Source organism: Nothoprocta perdicaria, unplaced genomic scaffold (assembly GCF_003342845.1).
Source record: "Nothoprocta perdicaria isolate Ctin4 unplaced genomic scaffold, notPer1 scaffold_57, whole genome shotgun sequence".
In the NCBI taxonomy this organism is placed as follows: domain Eukaryota; kingdom Metazoa; phylum Chordata; class Aves; order Tinamiformes; family Tinamidae; genus Nothoprocta; species Nothoprocta perdicaria.
Genome location: NW_020455832.1, coordinates 1,796,678 through 1,811,726, shown reverse-complemented (window position 1 = coordinate 1,811,726; position 15,049 = coordinate 1,796,678). Strand labels below are relative to the sequence as shown.

General features: G+C 39.7%; 1 protein-coding gene across 1 annotated transcript in view; it reads right to left on the bottom strand.

Moving 5' to 3' along the window:
- Nucleotides 1–420: 420 nt before the first annotated feature.
- The window catches only part of NRP1 (neuropilin 1), a 109,684-nt gene continuing 95,055 nt past the window's right edge, over nt 421–15,049 (bottom strand). Inside the window, 6 exon segments of the mRNA XM_026048763.1 lie at nt 421–3,598; nt 3,601–3,855; nt 5,091–5,147; nt 6,795–6,888; nt 7,374–7,645; nt 11,058–11,195. Of these exon segments, the coding sequence (XP_025904548.1) occupies nt 3,558–3,598; nt 3,601–3,855; nt 5,091–5,147; nt 6,795–6,888; nt 7,374–7,645; nt 11,058–11,195 (857 nt within the window). The 3' untranslated portion in view covers nt 421–3,557.

Sequence of the window (15,049 nt, the reverse complement as noted above, 5' to 3'; positions counted from 1 at the left end):
CCTAAATCTAGCAAATTATACCACAAAAAAAAAAAAAAAGCTAAAGAGAAACAGCCTTTTAAGAAAAAAGCCATTTTCAGTGCAACAAAATACATCAGGTATAGGATATTTTATGAAAATGTTTAATTCAACTGTTTCTTTGGAATGTAGTAGTCATAGTTTGGAAATTTAAGTTACAGTTCAGTTCTATGTGTTTTTTTTTATGCTACTCAGTGTCTGAGAATACAAATGTCATTTAAAGTTAAGGCTTCGCTGTTCATTTTGAAACAACAATTTACAAGTGTCATATTGTCATAGAAAATAAAAATTTCTGTAAAAAAAATTTGCACAAAGTTTTATGATGGTACAAAACATGAAGCAATAATATACCAGTAAAATGAAATCATTTTACTACAGAAGATTTTTATAGTTTTTCAATAAAGAAAAAAATATGTTATTTTACACTTTAAAAATTATGAAACAATCTAAAACAATATAAACCGAACATTTTTGTAACACTGCCTTTACAAATTAATAACTTTATAAACATATAATTTTTTTAAATATATTTATCAGTGCAAGATACTTTTTCAATGTAAAGTTGCAGTATCATTTTTCCTTTATTTAAGGGTAACTTTCATTCTTTTACCTTCAGAGAAATCAAATCTTCAGTGCTAGATCTTCATTATCATAGTAAGGGCTGAAGACCACAAAGGAGATATATTTCATTTTCTGTTCACTATTCTCAGTATTTAAAGCAGGAAAAAACATCCTTTGCTTTACCAAGACCAAGAGCTGGTCCAGAATCTATTGAAATCCATGGGAAAACTTCAAAAGGTTTTGGAACAGGTCTCCCCAAAGGAGATTTTCTCAAGACAATTTATGCATGAAACTCCGTCAGGTTAATAGACTAGATGTGGTTTGAGCTAGGGAGAACAGATTCTAACAAAACCAAGTCACACGATGATAGGGTGCTGAAAGCAGTTTTGAAAATCTGTTTTTAATTCTTTGGGTTAATTAACTAGCTGCTGCACTACCAATGCGGTCATATTACATACAACCAAACTGAGTTTGGAGYCACTTGTGCTAGCAAGGTCTGTTTTTAACTCTAGAAGGGAATTTTCATGGCCAAACATCTGGGCCTTGGGTGTTTGAATCTGCTTCTGAGGGACCAAGATCTACCAAGACCAAGATCCAAGATAAGGAGCCTGTGGAGCCACCCTTCCGGTTTAGGCACCTACGTTTTGGTGACCTGAAGAAGGTGTTTGACATCTCTGCCTTTATGAGTCCTTTGAATTAGCAACTGTCCACTTGTTTTTCTGACCTCTTTTCCTATAAACTATTTTTACCTTCTGAACTCATAGTTTTACCTCTGATCTACCTCCCCATTCCTGAATTCCTAAGTAACTGGGGTATTTTCTGCAGAATTTTCTCTCTTACAGTTTGCACTGGTTTAACAGTAAACTTCAAAACATTTAATGGATAAGCAGTGGTGAATTCTGCTGCTCCGGCAATTCAGGACTGAGCTAGGCCTTCCTCAGGCCTAGCCTAGGGCAAGATGCTTCAAGATCGCTGTACTGTGAAAGCAATTTTGGAATTGGCTGAAAAAGATSAGCTCACTTCCCTCTTTCCACTTTACTTGAGTGCAGCATTTTGCAGGGCATCACTTTCCTCAGGGCTTGCCCTGGTTTTCCTGCTGGCTGCTATCCTGGGTCAAGTTAAACTTGCCTTCCTTCACAGCCCCCCAAAATACAGTTAGGCAGCCTGTAGGTCAGTGCAGAAAACCCACGGCCCTCCCCTTGCCTCCTTCTATGGACACCAGGCTTTGCTTCAGTAACTTGTGTCTTCTCACCCTGTTGCACCAGCTGTATAGGCTGTTGCTGTTTTTTACCCAATAATATTTGCCCTAGAATATTAAAAAGCACCACAATATCATCTAATATGTTTTTAGGAACTTAAATTATTCGATTCACTGAATCTAAAGTTGTCTGCAGAGCAGGGCACTGAGAAGCTATGTGCTCTTTTGGTCAAACAGAAGGAACMTGTGGGGAAACACCAGTTGGATGTAACTGAGCTGTAAGGACATACCCTATGCACATGCTGGGATTTTATTCTGCCCTCAGTACCCATGCCTGAGCCCAATTAGCATTGATTAGCATGAAAATGCAGACTTTACTGAGAGAACAGAACTCTTAGTTCAGGTAGGGGCAGGAGGAGGAAAGCTCCTTATTTTAAAGGCAATCTTTTCAGTAAGGGAATCTTTTCAGTTTTCCCTAGTGTAATTAACAGGCAAGTTGTTCAGGATAAAAGACATATTTCATGACTTCAGGAAAAAAGATACTGTCACTTTATGCTGTTAAGAAACCCAAAGTTCGACTTTGGAGGGTAAAGTTAAAATTTTCCCTTATTTTTTTAACACAAACTCTAATAAAATCCTTTGCCATTACCAGCAAGTTAAAGCTGCAGTTTTCTTTCCTTGGCAATGGCAAATGCTTATGCAATCTACTCAGAGAGAGAAAGAGAGAGAAAGAGCAAGGGAGAGAGATTTTACATTTGAAAATACATTCTATATGAAAGAACAATAAAAGGGGATATTGCAGCTTTATACAAAAGGGTCAAGAGACATGAAATTGAAATACAGAAAGCAGAACAATCAAGCCAAGTTGTCAAATCTGATTAGCCCTTGCCTTGCTGAGGCTACTTTCTCAAACTAAAATATACTTTTTTTTTTCTTAATCAGTGAGCCATCAGAATATGATTAAAGACAAGGGCCTTAACTAGAGAGAAGCAGAGCTGTAGTTAATGTTAACACAATGAGAAGCAGTACAAACAAAAAGGCACTTGAGAGGACATACACTAGCCAGTGCCAAGGACTTTTTTGTTTAGGTTTTAGGCAGTACACTCGGTTGCCAGTTGTGTCTGATGATGGCACATACTCTTTTATGGAGTTCACAAGCACAAAATTTAGTACAACACTGAAAAACATCAATAAAATTTGACTGTATTGCTTCATAAACAGAGCTGACACACTATATTGGTACTGATGCGGCAGTACTTTTCAATAACATCCTAACCCTTCTTTGCCTATGCACAACACGAGCAATTATACACAAATACAGGTGCAGGAGTCCACTAAATTGCTGTTACTCCAACATTTTCTGGGCACTGAGCTACAGACAGCATGTCCATCCAAAGGACCCCACTGAATACAGTTTGTGACAGCATCTTGGATTTTGCACAGTAAAAATCAAAATTATCCATTAAAGGAAACGAAAGAGAGGGAGGGAGAGAAAGAAAAACATAATGAACTATAAGTCAATCATACTTGGTCTCAACACCAGCATTTGATTATTTCAAATAAAACCAACAGAAAAAAGCAGACTGTACATGATTCAGATTGTTAACACAGATTGTTGTCCATGTTTATCCATTACACACTCATTGAAGCTCCTGAGAATAGCTTGGCTCAGTGTCATCAATGCACTTTTCAGCCTGTACAGTAAAAGAAGATCAACAGTTCCCCAGCACGACCGAGTTATGTCCTTCCATTCCAATTCTCTGAAACTTCTCTAGTCGCTTTATACCTTCATGCTTCCGAAAAAGAATTCTGTGTGTTTAGTTTATCTTTTTTCAATTTTACACCATCGACCAGTTCAAAATTGTAATTCTCCAGTGCAGACAAGTTCCTCTCCGACATCCCATTGTGCCAACAGGCACAGTACAGGACAACTCCACAGATGGCTCCTAAAAGCACCCCAAGTGCGCTCATGGCTATGATAGTAATGAGGATTGGATCTAGGGTCTTCAGGACATTGCCTGGCTTCCTGGAGATGTTATCGTCGTAGTCCTCATCTGGGCGATATGGAGGAGTAAACCCTGAAATGGAACAAAGAATTGCAAAACTTTCAGAATTGGTCCTGATTAGAGTCCATGCTTTGTTTGATGAGTTGGAAATTTTGACACAAATAGCGGAAATCTAGTTTATTGGAGGCAGACAGGAATAGTTAAAAAAGTATATAATGCCGTTCAAATAGTCGTCAATTTTTTTTCATATTGTTCTTCAGTCCTTGAATCTGCAGCATGTTAGTGGGGGGTATGAATCTGCCTTTTATTAAGCAGGCGACTGGTAATGAATGACTAGACCTTTGGATCATGTTTTGTCAGTTTACAGTGTTTAGTTCCAAAATCTTAATTAAATCTTATATAGGTCAGAGTGAATGCTTATAGTTTTAGACATCAGTTTGGATTCTCTGGGCATTTTTGTTCCACTCCATTTCACTGGCTTCAGGACTGGATCTTGAAATGGAAACACTGAAAGGACGGACACAGAAGAGCATTCTGCCTCCTCGAGTAACATGTTTGCTGAATATCCCAGTGTTTCCCCTCAACTCTTTCTGAGTTTATTAAAAAGATTTGATAAGCTTGCACACTCTGCTTGCATATCCTCTACTAAAAAGCAAAATCTGAATTAATCCTGCTATCAATGATAGCAGGATAGCTGAAATCAATGATAACCATCCCATTGAATTTAACAGAAAAAAAAATTAAGCTCTTTTCCTGAAAACTGCAAGCATATTTTATTATTGGGACAGTATGATGATTATGATCCATTTAATGATGCATTTATAGCTATCATTGAAAATGATAACATTTTCACAGGCTGGTGATAAAATGACATTTTCAGCAATGTCTGAGAAATAATTAGTCTGAAGGTTTCTGAGTCTTATTAGGTAGACACTGCATGAGGTAAAAAATGCAAGATATAGTGACTTTTTTTCTTCAACTTTGGACATGCCTTCTTGATAGTAAAACAGTWCGGAGCTAGAGCATACGTGCATGTGTCTGTTTACAGTGTAACAAATATGTTTATATAAGATTTGGAATATGTACGCAGAATAACAATATACAGAATAATTTTTATCTTTCAGAGATAGAAGATGTTAACCTTAGTAAAAATGTAAGCCTTCTTAGTAACTGATTTAGCTAAAACAAAAGCCTCAATACCCTATACCTTTAGAGAACTAATCTCTAAATAAATAATTATAATATGCACATTCACATGAAAATGCACTTTTTAATTCATTCCATCTTAACAATAGCACAATTTTTACCTGTTTGATTACTTTCTGGGTCCTCTTCATTTATTTCATTCTCCACATCAGTTGATTCTGATGAAGCAAAGARAATTGACATTGATTATTAGGGTTACAAACACTGATTGACTATCATGCAGGCAATAATGGTATAGCAGATTTTTCTGTGTCAGAGCATCATTATGTTAGCTTGACAGAACTGTTCATTATGATGGGCTCTGAGAATTAATGGGAGAAAAAAAAAAGAGAGATTTAAAAACTCCTCTCCGCCCAATCTTGGCACAGTTTTAGAGTTATCAGCAGGGGTTTTCCATGTCTGGGAAAGAGAAATCAGTGTGATAAATTAGCATCTCATTCATTGTATTTACAATTTGGGAGCCCAATTCCATAACACTTCATCAGCGAAGGCCTGGTTAATCATAAGGATGGCTTTGCTGACTGCAGCAAGAGCACTTATGTTGGCGCTGCAGACTGAGCTTTGGGCTTTAGCTCACACAGACCAAAGTCTTTGTCTTCATTTTGAATAACTGGAGCATGTGGAGGTAGGAAAGAAGTTACTGTCTTCTGCTTTTTTGGTTGCAGTATTGCAGAGGAATCTGCAAATATCACTGCTCTGRTCCCAGCACCCTGCTTTGCCCCGAGGATGCTGCAGGAGGACCTGTGCAGTGTGTCCTGGCCCACTTTCCTGTAGCTACACTGTTGYTCACAGAGGGACTGCCAGTGCCAATGGCATAAGTTTATTTTTCTGCTGCTGAAGATTCTTGGTTCTGTTCCCTCTCCCCTATAAAGGTCATTACTTCATCTCTGCCATGGAGGTCATGGTTTAGCTGCTTGTGGGTTTATCTGGGGTTGCTGCTGCCAAATTATGTGCAATATGCAATGCACATGTTAGCATCAGTGACTGAAAGAACTCGAGATTGGCCAGAAATAAAAGGCCTGGAGTAGTGGTCTGGGAGCAGTCTGTCTGAGACGTGGAACAGGTCATGTTCTAACATTACTCAGGGTCCCAAGTGTTTGGGGGCTGGTAACTACAGCAAGAGTGTCTCAAGAACCTTAGAATTACAAAACAGTGGGTAATGGAGCAGGGGCCATTGCACTATATCAGGTTGCCCATAAAGTCTTTGACACAATAAAAACTTTGGATAGAATTCAAGCAGGCTTGGTAGTAAGTGGGCCAAAAATGCTGAAGAAATGAAATTGCAATTTTGAGCACTGGTTAAAAATAGGAAAAGCAGAGGAAATCAGAGAGCAGTAAGGTAACACACAGGGATGTGGGGATGTGAATGTGCACTGACTGTTTTTTTGTTTTGTTTTGTTTTGTTTTGTTTTGTTTTGTTTTGTTTTCTGGGGCTGTTATTCCTAGCTACGAATTGGTGTTATTTCACACAATGGTCGTGCTCTGGATGATAAGTAAAACCAGCCTTCTTAATCTACCCTAAGATTAACAATATGTGAACTACCTAATGTCAGTAATGATCAGAAATGTAGTGGAAGTGCCGTAGAAGTGATTCAGTTGTTAATGATTATTTGATTTCATTGGGAGCAATAGATAAAGCTAGGAGTTTTGYTTGTGTAATGATGAAGCAAAGGGACAGATCATGGTGCAAACTTGCAATAAAGTCAACAAATATTTATCCCTTTGTTACAGAAATAACAGCTCTCAAAACAAAATAAATTATGTTTTGGATGAGATTTCTACACATTCTTGATATTCAGACTTACTTTTGCAATCCTCTTGTGCTACGTGATTGTCAATGTTAATATCATCCACAGCAATTCCTCCGTTTCCTTTTCCAATTTCTCCTTCAATAACCACCTGGTGAAATAAGATAATTTACACATTGCTTTCATGTCAACACCCAACTGCAGCATTCTGGAAATCTTAATTAATTGTTAAGCACAATTCTTCCGTTGTTGTGATGCCACATCTTCATATACTTTGATGTGGCCTGCCAATGTGCACTGTACATCCTCATGTATTTACATATGCAGCTATACATTTATATTATTTTGTTCCTTTATTAAAGACTTTTACATCAGCAGCAAAGCYGTGGGAAGAATGTAGTTTTGTGACAGATGAGAAATGATTTCTAAAGTATTTATTTGTCTTTCTCTTATAAATTGCTTGTGTCACAGTCACCTGAAATGCCATGAAATATACTCCTGTCATTACCGTTACAAAGGCACCTCATCTCTACACTGTCTGCATGAATCCCTCAGTGACACTTTCTGCCACAACATGAAACGTGACCAGCAAGGCCCTAATGCCCTTGACTCCGTTGGTGCAGTGAAGATGCTCACCTGATAGTGTTTCACAGACTTGTGGAGAAGAACTCGTCCTTCTTTCCAGCAGTTCGCCTGGTGCCCGCTCAGTGTCCACAGCACCTGGTCGTATTCGTCGGGCTTTTGGTACCGCAGCTTGATCTTCAGGGTGCCAACGTGGGCGCCGGACATGTGGTACCAGAAGGTCATGCAGTGGGCYGAGTTCTGCGAGTAGATCACAGGGCTCAGCAGCCGGGCGACTTTGCCCTTCTGGCTTTCGTCAGCTTGCGAGTAAAGGAAGTTGCCATCTCCTGCTGCGACAGAAGGACCGTGTCAGGAGCAGCGCCCACCCAGCATTTCCCTCRATAGCCCCCGAAACCCCAGGCATCCCCAGGCATTTTGTCTCCCTTCCACACTGATCCATCAGGAGTCTCCCAACATGGGGAGCTGGATGGGTTGGTTGGGGAGCACTGAGGAAGCCAGTGGGCTCTAAGGGAGGATTATTTCAGCCTGCTGTGCTGCCCACCAGGATGCCTCGTGCCCACATTCGGCTGAGAGGCTGTGCTCATAACATGGCGCACAGTGGCCATGCTCACAACATGGCGCACAGTGGCCATTTCGTTTTGTCAGGAAAGGAGGCAAATGTGTGGTTGTCACCACAGTATCTGCTGTTCCTCCACATGCGCCTGCTCAGGGAGCTGTGCCCAGTTCAGCAGGTGAGCCAGTATCCCCTGGCCCGCTCCACACTAAGTGCATGAAGAGCTGGTTTTAACCTCTGTTTAAGGTTAACTGTATTAAGGAGGCAAAATTGGAAGGGGAGGGACACTCCCATKCCAAAAGAATAAAAGAACTTTGCACAACCATGGTCAGGGATAGGGTTGAAACCCAAAGAGTGCTACTGAACAAAATCCCAGGGCTGCCATAGATCCCGCCTGGGGAAAATCACCTCCAGAGTTATTCCTTGGATGTCAGGAATACAACGTTAGGGGTTCTGTATATTTTTGAGCCATTGCCCAAAGGATTAAGATTCTGGCTAGTGTTTTCTGAAGTGCACAATGGATTTATGCACCTTGAAATCTGAACCACTGATATCTGTAACTTTGAAGATTATTTGTTTAATGATATTTGAAAAGAAACGTGAGAATGTGTTTGGTTTGGGAACAAGATAATGGTGGGACTACAGTGGAGCATTTCTGATTAGCACAAGCCAGGCCCCCTTTTYACAGTCAGCTTTTGACCAGCTTCTTAGCAGAGAATTGTGATGGAAAAATACAGTGTTCATTCTCTTGCTGGTAAAAGTAGATAACCTACATGAAATGCTCACACAAAGCAATGTAGGCAGCATTTACTGAAATTAGTGAAGTTATTTTGAAAGTGGAAAGAAGAAAAGGATGAGGAATACTATTTCTCATGTACTGAAGTAAGCATAAGTATCTGCTTATATCAATGCTTAAACAAAAGAATAGTAAAAAAAAGAAGCCAGAAGACATTTTGAAAGGCTGTTGTTTTGTCAGCATGGTCAGCATTGGACTTTCCTTATATGTGATATTCTTGAATTTAATTTTGAATAACAAGAAGGTGAGACTTGCTGGAATAAAGGTATAGTGCTGCACTGGTGAAGAGCTCATTTGGCAGTTGAATACYGCCACTCTGGGAAAAAGGACAGGGCAGCAAAAGACGAATGAGRAGCAAAGAGTGAGTCAAGCCAAGTTATTGACAGGAGTGGGACTAACAAAAGAGAAAGATAAGTAATTCTTCTAATGTGAGACAAGGACATTTCCTCTTATTAGGATCATTTATGGGCAGTCAGTCATACCCTGGCCAATACACATGTGGAAGTATCTGGCCTTTGGAAGTATTTTGTTAAAGGTAAATTGCCAATTTTTTTTTTCCATCCTACTGCAATAACATCTTGTTCAACTTCCTAAGCGTTTGTGCCCATATTTTCTTTCCAACTTTGCTTCTATTCAGACAGCAGATTAAACATGTGCAAATCTCATTAAAGATTGGTGATAGGGAAATCCAAAAGGAGGAAAAGATGAACACAATCACAGCATTAGGATGGCTATCTCAGTTGGAAAACCTAACTCTAGCCAGATTTAATCATAACGTGTAATTTGAAATGGCATACAGCATATCCTGCTGTCTTAAAGCAATTGCTGTTGAAAATMATTTCTGTGGAGTTTCTTCAGCTTTCCACAAGTACAGCTGGGAGCAAAATATGCCTAGGATTTGCTCGTTGCTGTCCTCTCAGTATGTAAGCAGCCTTGGCTGAATAATGGTCACACTGAGGGACTGGTCCATCATCACAGTGCCATTCACACTGCTTGTGATCTGCTTTCACACTCATCCTCTATCCGTTGGCAGGTGAATGGCAAACCCAGCAGGTAAAGATCACTTTAGAGTTGAAAGGAAATTTTGGAAAATATTGRAAGTTAGCAGAGTAGAGAGAAAAAGGGCTGTCTTGAAGACTTAGTTAAACTATAGCTAACAGAATGAATGAGTCTTCTACAATAGCAGGACCCAGCAGAAACAACAAAATCTCATTTAAAGAATATAATTTCTCCATCTCTTGATTAAAGGCAGGTTCAGTCTCTCTATAGTCCTTGGTGGCAAAGTGCAGATAGCTCTCATTTCCAGAATATTATTGCAGTGCTGGGTCAGGAACTCTGTCTTCATTGTCTTAATTAGAGCTTTACTTATGCATGCCTTTTAGATTTTGTCAGTCTCTGGCTAACATAGCTTTTAACCTCTTTTCAATGTCAGATCCTACTGAGTGATCTCACTTTACTTCACATCAATTTTTCCACCATTACAGCCTTCACTTCAGCTAACTGCATTCAGTTAATTTGATGCCATTTATTTGTACAATGCCATTTATAGTCAAAGTATTATAAGTTTTTTTTTTCCCTAAAACTACTGTACTTGTCTTAAGGTTCAATTGAAAGTGTCTCAGAATTTAAGAAGTCCAATTTTGTCTAATTTCCCTGTCATTCTCATTAGCCAAAGGGATTGCAGAAATGAGAAGGGGGATTCAACTCTAACACATTTGATTAATCTGCACGTATGCAAGAGAAGACTAAAACCAGAGGATGTGCAGGTCACACAGTGCCCTCCCTTCTCCACTACCCAGCAGCATATTTATTGCCTTATTATGCAGAAGCATAAGATAGATACCACAAAACCAACCAATCAATTTCCTGGAGTGATATTTCTGGAAAACAAGTTTGAGAGCAAAGGAATGGCTGGAATCTCCAACTCCTGTTGGAGAGGACTGCAGGTATGAGATACATTCATTGGGGAATTTACACATATAATATTTTTCTATGGTGAACCAATACAGTAACTACAAACAGGAATTTTATGAGATTTTTTTCATGACTGTATCACCTTTTAAATGACTTCTGCAGAATATTTGGTCATTCAGATGWCTTTCCACCAAGAGGAGTTTATCCAAGGGATAATTAGGAGCAGGGAGTACCTTCAATTCCAGACAGTAAATGACCTTTATGTCTCAGCAGAGGGACATATGGTCAGTAAGTAAGGTTGCCTAGAGAATCACCTTTCTGCCTATACGTATCTTACTTAGAATTACTTCACTCAATAGACAATTTCTCTTGGTTTTGGAAGGCACTTTGGTATGTTATGGTATATTACACTTAATACTTTGGTATTAAGCAACCTCTTCTCTGTAAAATGGCTAAATCATGAACTCATGATTACCTGTATGATCTTGAATAGGCCCAGTTTTGCTAGTTAGGATTGCCCATTTTAAATCCACTTGGTTGTCATGTTCCCAGTGGCACAAAGTCTTGTGGGAACCCCAGCCAAATCCACAGTTGAAATTGTACACTGGTAACTCTGCAGCAAAAGAAGAAAATGGAAGGAGGAAAAAAGATTATTAGCTGTATAATTCAGATATTGTACTTCAGCACCAAATACAATCACTCAGCCACTAAGAAAGTCATTTCTTGAAACTTCATTTTTGCTTAATTTCTACTTGAAACCCTGACAATCCATAACAAAGGCAACCTTGCTAGCAAACAGTTGTAGAATGAGTATTTCTGGTAAATGACATGTTTATTTTATCTCTTTATGGAACACGTTTTGTCATTTTATGTGGTTAGATTTTTTCTTCAGATTTGCATACATTATCTAATAACCATGCTGGAACACCTATGGTTCAAAAAAAAAAGTTCTTGTCAGAAATATTCTTGCCATAACTGTGCAATATTGTGTAGCAACTCTCAATACGTATTTGGATAAAAATAAGAAGAAAGTCAAAACCACTAATGGAATGTCCTTGGCACAAAAGGGTTTCTGGTGAAATATCTGTTTCATGGCTTAAGCAATAACTTATTTCAGCATCTTCCAAGCAGTTAAGTAGGCCCACAAGATGGCAGCATTGAAATGGACAAGTGGAGAACGAAAAGGGACAAATGTGGCTGATTGCCAAATGAACTCAAAATAAGCTTCAAAACAAGCTCCACGTAAAACAAGGGAAGTCTGGTATTATGGTCAGGATGAGATCATATCTTGTTTTCAGCTTCTCTTCAGTTCTGCCCAAAAGTTTAATACAAAGTAGCTTATTTTTTTTCAATGGAACGTGGATTTTGAACGGAAAGATTTTACAAAGATAGCATATAAATTCCTTGCATTTCTTGTTTTCAAAACCAGTCTGAAACTTTTGGCGTTTTTGGTTCCTGCCCTACTGGCATGAACTTTTACCTAACTTGGAGCAACGGCAACTCCCAGTAGAGCAATATCCTTCCCACAGCAATGAGACCAAATCCTGAAGTCTTTTCTCAGGCATGACTCACTCCTTGCTAAGGAAAAACTTAAGTTTACTTTAATGAGATGTTTTGTGCAAGTATGAACTAAGAACAAAGGACTTTGTGCTCCCATCAGTACCAGCTCTGGGGGCAGAACTGTGTTCTTTTGCGTTCCTCTCCTTTATTAAAAGAAAAAGGCAGTGAAAGATGATACAGCTCCTAGAATGTCTTTTGTTTGTTGTGGGAAAATACGGAGGAAGACGGGAAGTGTGTTGGGACCTGAGGCTGCCCAGCAAAGTGAGGTTGATGTCTTCCATTCTGAAAAGGTAAAGAGCTCCTCCGCATAGTGAGCTCCCCAGGTAAGAGCAGAAAGGCTTTCTGTATTCAAACCCCAGAATTTAATAGCAAGTAAGCTTAAAAAAAAAATCTATGAAAACAGAGAAAACCCCAGGTGAGTATGTTAAGATGGAACACTTTATAAGAAAGGTTCATATCAATCCCATCTTGCCCACTGAGGAGGGCTGTCCCACAAGACCACTGTCTTGTCTAGTGGATCCTTGCTCCCATAAGGAGTTTTCACTCAACCCACTGGATTCCTGCATTGGAGCAGATTTGCCCTCTCCTCTCAGGCCCCTCAAAAATGTTCTTCTGTCAGCAGTGAGATCTGCAGCACGGCTGCTCCCTGTCCCTCTCCTGGGCAGCTGTGCTGCAGGACGGCTCTGCACTGTGCCCTCACTCTTGGCTTCTTCTCATCTGCCCATCCTGCTTCCTGCCGCCCCTGCCTCCCCTGCCTCTGTCCTTGAGGAGAAGTGGTCTCTGCTCCAGAGGACTCTACCAGGCACTGTCATGAGGGTGACATCCTAACTGACAGCAAACATAAAAAACAGATACGATCAGTCACAGGAATTTAATGTGGTGAAAACATATTTACTGTAGGACCTAGCGCTTTCTGGGAGAGTGGAAGATTGTGAATTTGAGGTGAATAATGTCTCTTTGGATCTTCAGACTCAAAATGTTGAGGAAGCAGAAGTCAGTCTTTGCACATGTGGGTGCAAAAGGCAATCCATTACACTTCTWTCATATATATATATATATTTAAAATATATTTTTTTCCCCTAGACAGTGGGGCCCCATGAAAGAGATATTGCCCAAAAGAGGACATSTGAAAATCAAGGGAAGTTTTTAAAGAGGCAGAGTCACATTGAAATGAATTAAAGGGTTTTAAATTCATGAAAAATATCCTTTCACTGTCAAGGAGGCGCAAGGAGAGATGTATTGCATAGCTTTGACATCAGAGCCTTGAAACAGAACTTTAAAAAAGTCTTAGAAAACCCAAGACAAAATTAATCTTATTAATCCCAAAGGATTATGTCTTGCAAAGCTTGTGATAGCCTGTGTGGTATTCAAACTGCAAGAAAGAAGAACAGTGGTATATAGATCACATCAGTCTGAAGATATCACACAGAATAAATGAGTGGATAGCACAAAGGGACTGAAAAGACTGGGAATGTTCAACTATGAATAAAAATAAATAGCAGAGGACAGAGGAAAAGTATGTAAATGAGTRAGAACCTTGAGAAACCTATCAGAATATTCTGTTTTCTCCATTTCATAGCCTGAGAACTGTGTGATATGCAGTGAAGTTCAATACTGATAAAAGGAAAAACTCTCTCGTATGATGTGAATGATACATGCTTCCCTAGGGTGCTGCTAAGGCTTAAGGTGAATCAAAGCCTGGACATGGGACACCGGAACTGGACATGGAGTTGAATAGAAAATTCCCAGAATTTAATTGTTAATTTTGAAGTGCAAGGAAYGACAAGAGCTTCTTGCTTCATGGTTTGAAGCAAGTTCTAAACATTGGCATTAGAGTGAGAGTTTCAAATGAAGGTTACATTTCACAGCAGTGTCTAATACAGACTTTCATTTGAAATATATGCTTCAGCAAAATGGCAAAGAGCATAGGTTTGGTATGCTTTAGCCATTCCTGTGGGAGTCTAACAGACAGCAACAGACAGCAGCATCTTTGCCATGCAGGAGTTAATCAGGATGCCCTGAAAATGAGCAGGATTCGGTCTGTAACCAGACTAACTCAGGTAGCTCTTTCTTGCTAGGTCCCTACTGCTTCCTCCGCACACTCTACAGTCACAGCAGCRGGAATGAAAGTCAAAGACATTCCGATAATGTCTGAACATCTCAGACATTTCAGAGCCATCTCATTTTAYGGGCTCTTTAAACATGCCATCCCTTATCGCCTGTTCTTATGTTTCTGCCAATGCTTCTCCCAGGGACCCATAAAAAGAAAAATAGACATGCCAGCCAATTAATAACAGACACTTGTAGCATCGGGATATGTTCATTAGTTGTATGGGCTATGGATCTGCGCCGGCAAACGACAGAATAGTTCAACACTGCTATTAAAGATCCCGAGGGGCTGATACAGTAGCTAACAGTGAGCTGCTGACAATCTGCCCTCTCCTTTGTCCTCGAACTATAGCTTGGCAGCTCTCTGGAAGGAAGGAAGGAAGGAAGGAAGGAAGGAAGGAAGGAAGGAAGGAAGGAAGGAAGGAAGGAAGGAAGGAAGGAAAATAGAAAGGAAGGACGGACGAGTAGGATTTCGGGGGTTCCCTCCCCAGTGCTGGCCTGTTCCCCTCCGAGGATAATTCTCTTGTCAATAGGTCACTGATCTCTAGTTTTATGTGAATGGAGAGGATGAAATAAACCAGCAATTATCTAACCAAATAGCAGCAGTTCAGATGAGAATCTGAGAGGGAGGTGTGATGAAATCCCATATGTCGTTTTGAAAATGTAGGGTACGTGATACTGAATTAAAACAGATTTATCCTCTCAAAGAATAACCAACAGCTGTACTTCTTGACCACATCTTGCTCACAGCTGGGACCATTACTGCACATGAACAAGAAAGTCATCTGAAAATCTAGT